Consider the following 9892-nt stretch of genomic DNA (forward strand, 5'->3'; position numbering starts at 1 on the left):
AAGGGGGGGGGGGGGATCAGAATCCAGGTAGGATCCAGTGTTCCCTCTAAGCTGAGTTAGTGTGAACTAGCTCACCGTTTTTTAGCCTCCGGCTCACCCATTTTTGTCTCCGCTCAGGGAGGACGGGGCTCCAGAGCAAACTAATTGATGCAGCAGCCAAATGGCTCGCTCACAACTTGAATGCCAGGAGCTCACAAAGTAGAATTTTTACTCACAAGACTCCACAGCTTAGAGGGAGCACTGGTAGGATTCCCCCCCACACACACACACAGAAGGAATCACCAATAGAACCCAGTGCTGTGCAGAAGGAGCACGGAATTGGTGCATGGAACCCTCTGCAAATAACAGCCCATTTTCTAGAAGATGTGGGGGGGCGGGGGCTCAGGAATGTTGGAAAGCCGAGTTCCCTCAGTGGAAGGGCTCTGCTCGACTCCACAATGGGGTTAGGTGTGAAGGCACTCTGCACATGCATGGAGGGATTCATGATTTCCATCGCTCAAGGAAGGAACTCCTCCCGCAGTGTTACAAATGTGGCTTCAATGAAGCTCTGCCCCCAGCCCGTCAGCGGGAGGGGCCAAGCCAAGCCTTCCAAGGAAGCCACAGACGGGGTGCCTGAGTTAAGACAAGCTGAACATATGAAGCGGCTTCATACTGAATCAGACCACTGGGTTCACCAAGGTCAGTATTGTCAGACCCGCAGGACTTCTCCAGGGTCTCCGACGGAGGTCTTTCTCATCACTTACTACCTGATTCTTTTAAACTGGAGATGCCCGGGATTGAGCCTGGGACCTCCTGCACGCCAAGCAGAGGCTCTGCCACTGAGCCACGGCCCCTCCTCCCAGCTCGCCCTACCCCTTTAATCCCCCCTCCTCCCGCCTCCATCAAGGGGCAACAAGATCTTCCTCCCATTCCCAGGTCTTCCGAAAGCTCTATGGCGGGTCTTCCTGGGCTATCTGGCTGGCTTCTGTTTATTTAAAATATTCACTAACGGCTCTCTGTGCATAAGATCGCTCGAGGCCCTTGCCAGCGCAGCGTTGAAGACAAGGATACAGAAATGAAACTGATCAGCTGCACAGAGTGCACGGGTGGATGAGCACACAGAAATAATTGTGGTATTAAATGGCAGCAGCAGCAATTAAAACCATATGTGGCGATCATGCTACCGGGTCGGGGTCAAATGCCCAGCTTTCCCTAGAACTCTACCGGACGTGGGCCTATCCCGCACAGGTTCTTTGCCCAGAGTTTGGAAGTTTTGAGAAAGATCGCAACAAAGCCTGGACGGCTGCCACGCAAGCAGGAAAACCCAGAGTTTCCCAGCCCCACACAGCAGCCATTTTCATGGCTGTCTCTCCCCACCCCGCCACATGTAGACTGAATGGATTGGGTGCTGAAGTCCTTTCCTGCAATCCTTCCAAACAGGGATACCAAAACTGAGTTGGGAAATCCTGGAGATTTTGGGGGTGGAGCCAAAGAAGGGTGGGCTATCAGGCCAGATTCTCCACCCTCCCAAGCAGCCATTTTCTCCAGGGGAACTGGCCTCTATCATCTGGAGATCAGCTGGAATTCTGGGAGATCTCCAGGCCCCACCTAGAGGCTGAAGCAACCCGAGCTGCAGTGTTAGGAGAGTCTAGTAACAAATAAATATACACTGCAAAAACCTTTTAGCAAACTATTGTGTTCTGTTTATGGTCACCATTTAGTAAAGTGCATAGTGTATCGTTATTTCATCCTAGTCAGGTATAAATATTCATTACATTCAATAAGCAATAAAATTCAGTACATACAGATTGCTAACTACCAGACAATTTTGCATCAGTGTTTTAAAAGTCAAGCCCCAACGGGAGTTTCTAGAATTATAAGCCCGCTTCTCCTTGCATGAAGTCTTCCAAAAAGGGGGACAGCCTTCTTGTATGGATGCTTTTTGCCTGTCCTACAAAAGACACATTATGCAGCTAACATTCATGGACGGAATACTCCTGTCATTCTCAAAGCTTGACTTTTAAAACACTGATGCAAAATTGTCTGGTAGTTAGCAATCTGTATGTATTGAATGTTATTGCTTATTGAATGTAATGAATATTTATACCTGACTAGGATGAAATAATGATATACTATGCACTTTACTAAATCATGACCATAAATAGAACACATTAGTTTGCTAAAAGGTTTTTGCAGTGTATATTTATTTGTTACTAGACCCACCTGGAGAACCCCCCCCAAAAACGTTTGGGGGTGTTTTGGGGGGGGGGGGAAGAAAGCTCAAAATGCCAGGGATTTGTTTACTTTATTTCTATTCCACCTTCCTCCCCGATGGGGACCCAAAGCGACTTTCATCATTCTACCTCTTCATTTTATCTTCACAGCAACCCCCTGAGGGAGGTGAGGCTGGGAGCATGTGACCGGCCCAAGGTCACCCAGCAAGCTTCCATGGCAGAGAGGGGTTTCGAACCTGCGTCTCCCAGATCCTAGTCCGACCCTTTAACCACTACACCACGCTGGCTCTCTAGGAATGATGGTTTTCTGTTGACTACTAAGGGGGCCTAGGTGAGAGAAAGAATCGGGGAAGCTATTCATTGGATGTATCAGAGGAACTCCATGCCACTATAGCTACTTTTTAAAACAGAGGCTCGGTGGCCACCTGACAGCAATGCTGGTTCTGTGAACTTGGGCATATCGTGAGAGGGAAGGCAGGAAGGGTTGCCTCAGTGCTTAGTTCTCGTGGCCCTTTCTGACATACCCAGGGAAATGCTGACTGCCACTTTGGGGTCAGGAAGCAATTTTCTCCAGGCCAGTTTGGCCAAATATCCTGGAGATTTTTTTGTCAACTTCTGGGTGTGGAACAGCGGTCACTGGAGATGTGTGGGGGGAGAAATAGTGGTGAATTTCCTGCACTGTGCAGGGGGTTGGACTAGATGACCCCGGAGGTCCCTTTCAGCTCTATGATTCTACTGCCTGCTTGTTCTGTGAGGCACCCGGGCCAGACTTCCAAGCACAAGACCACGTACCTGAGTCACCTAATCTGGCCCTCCCAATCACGTCACACTGACTAACCGACACCATCCAGAGAGTGACACACACACACACACCCCGCCCACAGCAGTTGCACGCAGAGCTCTTACCGTGCCCAGATGCCCGCCGGCGGAAGGGTCTGTTGCATGAAGGGGGTCTGGTAGCCGTAGAGGCAGAGGAGGTGTCCTCCGGCAAAGACATCCACCACCACGCACAAGACGCTGAAGCCCAGGTGGCTGATGGGGAAGTGGCAGGCCCACCAGGTGCAGAGGCCCAGGAAGACCAGGAAGTACACGCTGGAGAAGGCGGACGGCAGGGTGATCCCTGGGGAGGGGGCAAGGGGGAGGCGGCTGTAGGGGTTACTGGAGCGGGGAGGTGGGGGAGAAGTCACCGGTCACCCCAGACTCAGCCAAGAGGACGACAGGACAACCTGAGCCCGGGTACGCATGGGCGGACATCCGCCACAAGAAGAATGCAGTTTAACAAGCAGAGATTCCGGAGGCTGGTTCGGCTATTGGGTTTGTTGGAAATATATGTGTGTGTTGCAAAGCCTAATTCAGTCATTATAGGGTTAATGTGTGCTTACCTTGTATGCTATTGTTTAGACTGACCTGGAAGGGAAACCTGGCACGGAGCCAATGAAAACAAAGCCTGTGGAAAGTGAAGCCTATTTACTAACAATCATTGGTTAATGCATTCAGGTGATTTCCTTCTAGGGGTCAAGAAGAAGAAGAATCTCCATTGCAGTTGTTGTAAAGATCCATTGCATGTGCTGAATATCTACGTATTTTTGCCAATTTTTCCAACAGGGTCAACGGCAGGTGTGAGCCTGGAATTACACCGAGGCGAGCACCCTCCTCAAAGGGAGAGGAACACCTCACAGTGAAATCCCTGGTTGGGTTCCGTGATCAAGAAGCTAAAGGCTTGTTCATGTGGAGGGCCTCTTTCTGACATCATAAAATCCTCACCAGCCCCAGGAGTCTGCTTACCCCCTCCCTTCCCAGAAGTGGGAATCGATTTCCAGGACAGTATCTGCTCTTACCCCAAGATGCATTCTATAGCTGCCCCCGCCCCAAGCAAAAGACATTCCCTCCGAGGAGAGGGTTTTTAAAAACCTCTGCACTGGTTGTACCCAGATGTGACAATGGGTAGCTCTAGGAATTGTAGGAAACTCTATGGTAAAACCACAGAATTTCCAGCAATTCCTAGAGCTACTAGCTGTCACTTCCAGGTTGCACCCACCACATCCCTGACATACATGCAACCCCAGGTCACCACCCCCCAACCCTACTGCCGGCTCCTAGGCTTGGCAACCCTATTAATCGAGGCCCACGGCACCACTGGCTATGTTTGAGCTAAATCTCGGCTTGGCCAATAATGGCACCTGTCCAGGAGATGACGTATGTACCTGGTGTGGAGTGACAGAATGTTGAGAACTGGCCCTGCCTTGCTGTGCAGTCAGATGACTCAACACCCCCCCCCCACCGTGAGCCGCAGCCCACTCTAGCTTGCCCACTGAAGAAAGGGGTTCTGTTGCAGCCTCCCTCCTACCCAGGGGCCTCTGGGGACTCTCAGAAGGATATATGCTCTTGACCACTCCACAGCCAGAACCCATCATACCCCTGAATGCTTGTTAGGTATATCATGTGCAAAGGGGGAGGGGGGGGAATGCTCAAACGTTACCCACTAGCAATCCCAGCAACACAGAAATCTGACCTTGTGTTTCCCCAGCATGTGCCCGTCCTCCTCGCCCACCCCTTGGCACCTACCTGCCAGTCCCAGCAGCGCGACAGCCAGGACCTTCCCAGCTGCCATCAAGAGCCAGTGAGCCGTGAGCCGGAGTCGGGCAGCCAGCCGTGCCCGCCGCCTTGGTGAGCCCTCCGCCTCCTCGGCCCTGGCCGCTGCCTGCAACCTCGAGAGACCTTCATCCCCAGCGGCTTCTTCCTGATGGGAAGAAGGGGGGAAAGCAGGAGTCACGGAGAGTCCCCAAGGGGGCACAAAATACAGCTTCCTTCGAACTGCCCAGGCCCAAAGGTTGCATCCTGCTAGTCACTGACTGGTTGTGGCTAAACGTATAATGCCATAACTCTGGAGGAGGAAAGAAGTTCCTGCTACGGAAAGCTCAAGGGTGGCCACCGTGAACGACAGGCAGGCTCCCTGAGCCACGGAGACGTCAAGCCATGCGTTGCTCTGGAGCCTGGTGAGAGATGAGCACACTCAGGGCTTTTTTTGTAGAAAAAGCCCAGCAGAAACTCATTAGCATAATAGGCCACGCCCAACAGCAGAAACTCATTAGCATATTAGGCCACACCCTGACAGCACAGCTCACTGGCATATTAGGCCGCACCCCCATGTTACCAGAAGTGTGCTCATCCAGCCACACCCACCTTTCCCTTCTTATTCTGTTTACCTTGTTTGTTGTCCAAACCCAGGGCCCTTTTTGTAGCAGGAATTCCTTGGCATGTTAGGCCACACACCCCTAATGTAGCCAATCCTAATGAGTTCCTGCTGTTGGGTGTGGCCTATTATGCTAATGAGTTCCTGCTGGGCGTGGCCAACTTGGAAGCCAGCCGGAACTCCGTTCCTGTGCGTTCCTGCCCAAAAATAGCCCTGAGCACACTTCATTTAGTTCCCATTTACTTCCCAAAGTGGCGAACAACAGTCCCCCTTTCTCCATTTTATCCTCGAAACAACCCGGCAAGTTAGGTTAGGCTGAGGGCATCTGATTGTCTCCGGGTCACACGAAGACACGAAGTTGCCTCCTACTGAAGTTGCCTTCAGTAGAAGTTGCCTTCTACTGAATCAGACCCTTGGCCCATCGAGGCGGCTATAGACTATTCAGACTGGCAGAGGCTCCCCAGGGTCTCAGGTCAAGGTCTTTCACATCACCTACTGCCACATCCTTTTAACTGGACAAGCCGGGGATTGAACCCCGGACGTTCTGCATGCCAAGCAGAGGCTCTGCCACTGAGAAACGGCCCCGCCCCTAAAGAAGGGGCTGCCCAACAGAGTAGGATTTGAACCTGGGTCTTCAAGATCCTAGTGTGACACTCTAACCATCACACCACACACAAAAATCCCTAGAGTTGGGCAGCAGGAAACCAGGATTGATGCCCTGAACACATTACACAAAATAACTGAGTGTGCATCTATTTTGCAAAATATATTTGCCCTTGGGAAATCAGTAGGAGGGGCGACGACCACGCCTGGAACTAATGCTTGGCCCTCTAACCAGTGGAAAGGCTGCTGAAATCCCCACATGTATCCTCAAGCCCCACACACTTTCAAGTCTGCTTTCCTGCACTGAAGGACTAGAACCTTTTTTGAACGAACACAGATGCCATCTGATGCGGAATTTGGTGGGCGGAACTCACTGCTGTCCTTGCACAGGGAAACTGCAAAACCACAAGAATCGCTTTCATCCCTTGTGATGCATGGGAGGAAAAACATTGTCTGACAGCACACAGAGCTTTAAACTACATCTGTCTCGAATGTTTGCACTGTATTTTTTTAAAACACGAAAACATACAACAAAGGGGATATTACAGTAGTTTAGACACAGTGCATTCAAAGGACTGCAACAAAGAGAAACGGAAAAAAAATTGCAAGAGAGACAGAGACGAGGCGTGCGAGAGGCCATGCACCTGTAACACAGAAGTCTCTGCCGGAGCAGGGGCATTTCTTGAAAGGTAATGAGGCCGATGCAGGGAGGGAGACACACCGAATCAGCCCAGCGTCAAATATCCGGTGTGGAAAATGCCCAAGAGCAGCAAAACCCCAAGGATCAAATGCCACAATCCATCTCCTCCTGGGACAGGGTGGCAGTGCCAGGGAACCTAAGCCTGCCCAGAAGGATCATTTACACTCTGCAGAGAGAGCAAGATCAGGCCGGCGTCTGAATGCAACCTCTTGCTGAAAGAATGGAAGCACCAGGGACCGGACAGAGAGGCTGGGGAATCTATTTTGGAAGTTTAAGCTCCGCCCCCGACCCCAGACAGGCATGGGTTACATTTGCTGTGGGCACAGGGAAGTCTTTTCTGAGGGTAGAAGGTTGGTCTTGAAGTGTGGTTTCAAAACCCAAGCAGTTTGCAGCTGAGTCACTGCAAAACGGAGCTCGATAACAAGTTGACACAAACCAGTTGGGGGGAAGCGCCTGGCCATACACACCTCCCAGACTGGCCGACTTCAGGCATTTTATTTGCAGAACAGAAATGGCACGAGAGCCTTATACATACAAAATCAGCCTTGGCATGGCGAGTTTAATAAAACAAAAACAAAACTCAGCCCTGGTAGACCAGCCTCCCTGAAGATCAGGTTGTCCTAGGGTTGCTAGGTATGGAGATTAACACATGGAATTCACTGCCACAGGAGGTGGTGGCAGCTACAAGCATGGACAGCTTCCAGAGTGAATTAGATAAGCATATGGAGCAGAGGTCCCATCAGTGGCTATTAGCCACAAGGTATAGATAGGAACTCTCAGTCTGGGGCAAGGGATGCTCTGTGTTCTTGGTGCTTGGGGGGGTCAATAGTGGGAGGGCTTCTAGTGTCCTGGCCCCACTGCTGGACCTCCTGGTGGCTCCTGGTATTTTTGGCCACTGTGTGACACAGAGTGTTGGACTAGATAGGCCATTGGCCTGATCCAGCATTGGCTTCTCTTAAGTTCTTATAGGAACTCTTGGTCTGGGGCAAGGGATGCTTTGTATTCTTGGTGCTTGGGGGGGTCAATAGTGGGAGGGCTTCTAGTGTCCTGGCCCCACTGCTGGACCTCCTGGTGGCTCCTGGTATTTTTGGCCACTGTGTGACACAGAGTATTGGACTAGATGGGCCATTGGCCTGATCCAGCATTGGCTTCTCTTAAGTTCTTATAGGAACTCTTGGTCTGGGGCAAGGGATGCTCTGTCTTCTTGGTGCCTGGGGGGGGCAACAGTGGGAGGGCTTCTAGTGTCCTGGCCCCACTGCTGGACCTCCTGATGGGAATTGGTATTTTTGGCCACTGTTTGACAGAGTGTTGGACTAGATGGGCCACTGGCCTGATCCAACACTGGCTTCTCTTATGTTCTTATGTCTGGGGCAAGTGATGCTCTGTATTCTTGGTGCTTGGGGGGGGATCAACAGTGGGAGGGCTCCTAGTGTCCTGGCCCCACTGCTGGACCTCCTGAGGGCACCTGGTATTTTTGGCCACTGTGTGACAGAGTGTTGGACTGGACGGGCCTTTGGCCTGATCCAATATTGGCTTCTCTTACGTTCTTATGAGATTCCTGGAGACTTTGGGGGTGGAACATGGAGAGGGCAGGAACCTTAGTGGGGATAATGACACAGAGACTGCCCTCTAAGGCTGTTGTTTTCTGCGGGGGAGCTATCTTTGCAGTCTAGAGCTCAGCTGTAATGCTGGGGGACCTCCAGACCCCACCTGGAGGTTGGCAACCTCAGACCGTCCAGCATGACAGATCTTCCCTGTAACCATCAGGAGGAGGGAAGTACAGGAGGTGCCTGTGTGTGTGTGTGTGTGTGGGGCCTGAAATCAGGGCCTTGCCCGTCCTGCAGTTTCCCGGTCCTCCTAGGGCTGGCTCTGACAATGCCGTGAGAGAGATGCCCAGCCCAAGGGCCCAGCGATCCGACCCCTCCCTCGGCTGAAGCAGCCGCCTCTCCCCAGCCGGCACCTGGCCTTGTTTATTTCGCTTGCTGCTTTGGAAAGCGCATTCCACCGAGGCCTGTTTTTCTTGGCTGCCCAGCAGTTTCCCAGCCCGGCGTGTGTGCCTTCGCAGCAAAGTCCTTCGGCTCCGCCTCCTCGGCGCTGGCCGGGGCTTCGGCCACCGCTCCAAGTCCAGCCCCAGCGATTGTGTGCCGGAATGCACAAAGCCCGGAAGCCCCCAGGGAGCTGGGACGGAAAGGGCCCGGCAAAGCTCCCCAGCTGCAGAACTGCCAGCTGTGGGCTCACCGTCTGCTCCAAGAGGAGGCTTGGATGGGAGAGGGGGGAAATAGCCATCCCCTGCTGGGACTGCCCAGCTGGGGAAGGCGAGAGGCGGCTGGGAGCGTTTCCTGACACAGCAGAGGCAGAGAGCCCACAGGCCAGAGCCCACAGCTCAAGCCTCCGAATGAGAGGAGCCAGAGCTCAAGGCTAGCTGGAAACCTGGCCCCTTCAAGCCCAGAGGTACGCCGGAATGCACTCTGCACAAGCTCAGAGGCAGACCGCTTCACGCTGCTACTGGGGTCCTTCCCTGCTAGCTCCCCTTTCCCCCCTCCAATGACGGGAGCTGCCAGGCCAGGGTGCATCAGAGGGCTCCCTTCTGAACCTGGGTTTATTTACTCATTTATTCACTTCATTTCTATCCCGACTTTCTCTCCCAGGGAGACCCGAAGCGGCTTACAGCGTTCACCTCTCCTCCACTGTACCCTCAGGACAACCCTGCGAGGTAGGCTAGGCCGAGGGCAGGTGACTGGCCCAAGGTCACCCAGCCGGCTCCCACAGGAGTGGAGAGTCCCATTCAGGGGTCCCAGACCCCATTCCAACATGGTAACCGCGCTGGCTCTCAAGGTCCTCACAGACCTCTGCGTCCTCGGACAACCAGGCAGGGGAGCGGATTCCAGAGCTGGACTTCGGGGACCAAGGCAGAGAGTGCAACCTCTATAGGCTGGGATTGAGCACCGGGCTCCACTATGCCCCCCCCCCCACACCACCATGGATCAGGCTCTCCCCCGAAGATGGGGAAGGGGGTGGGCTCAGCCACAGCAAGATGTGCTCCTCTGGCCACTGCCAGGGCCGCCGTGCCACCGTAATGCCCTCGCCACAGCCTCTTTCAAGAAGAAGAAGAGGAAGAGGAAGAAGAAGAAGAAGAAGAACAGGAAGAGGAAGAAGAGGAGAGGAGGAGGAGGAGGGGAGGGG

General features: G+C 53.0%; 1 protein-coding gene across 1 annotated transcript in view; it reads right to left on the bottom strand.

The window, feature by feature from the left end:
• Positions 1–9892, bottom strand: part of PIEZO1 (piezo-type mechanosensitive ion channel component 1) — a 143026-nt gene that overhangs the window by 71869 nt on the left and 61265 nt on the right. Inside the window, exons 7-8 of the mRNA XM_015417362.1 lie at positions 4779–4953; positions 3120–3333 (exon numbers count right to left, since the gene is read on the bottom strand). Coding sequence (XP_015272848.1) covers positions 3120–3333; positions 4779–4953 — 389 coding nt within the window. The remainder of the gene's footprint in view (positions 1–3119; positions 3334–4778; positions 4954–9892) is intronic.

The sequence above is a fragment of the Gekko japonicus genome, unplaced genomic scaffold, assembly GCF_001447785.1.
Source record: "Gekko japonicus isolate JY-2015 unplaced genomic scaffold, Gekko_japonicus_V1.1 scaffold2300, whole genome shotgun sequence".
Lineage (NCBI taxonomy): Eukaryota > Metazoa > Chordata > Lepidosauria > Squamata > Gekkonidae > Gekko > Gekko japonicus.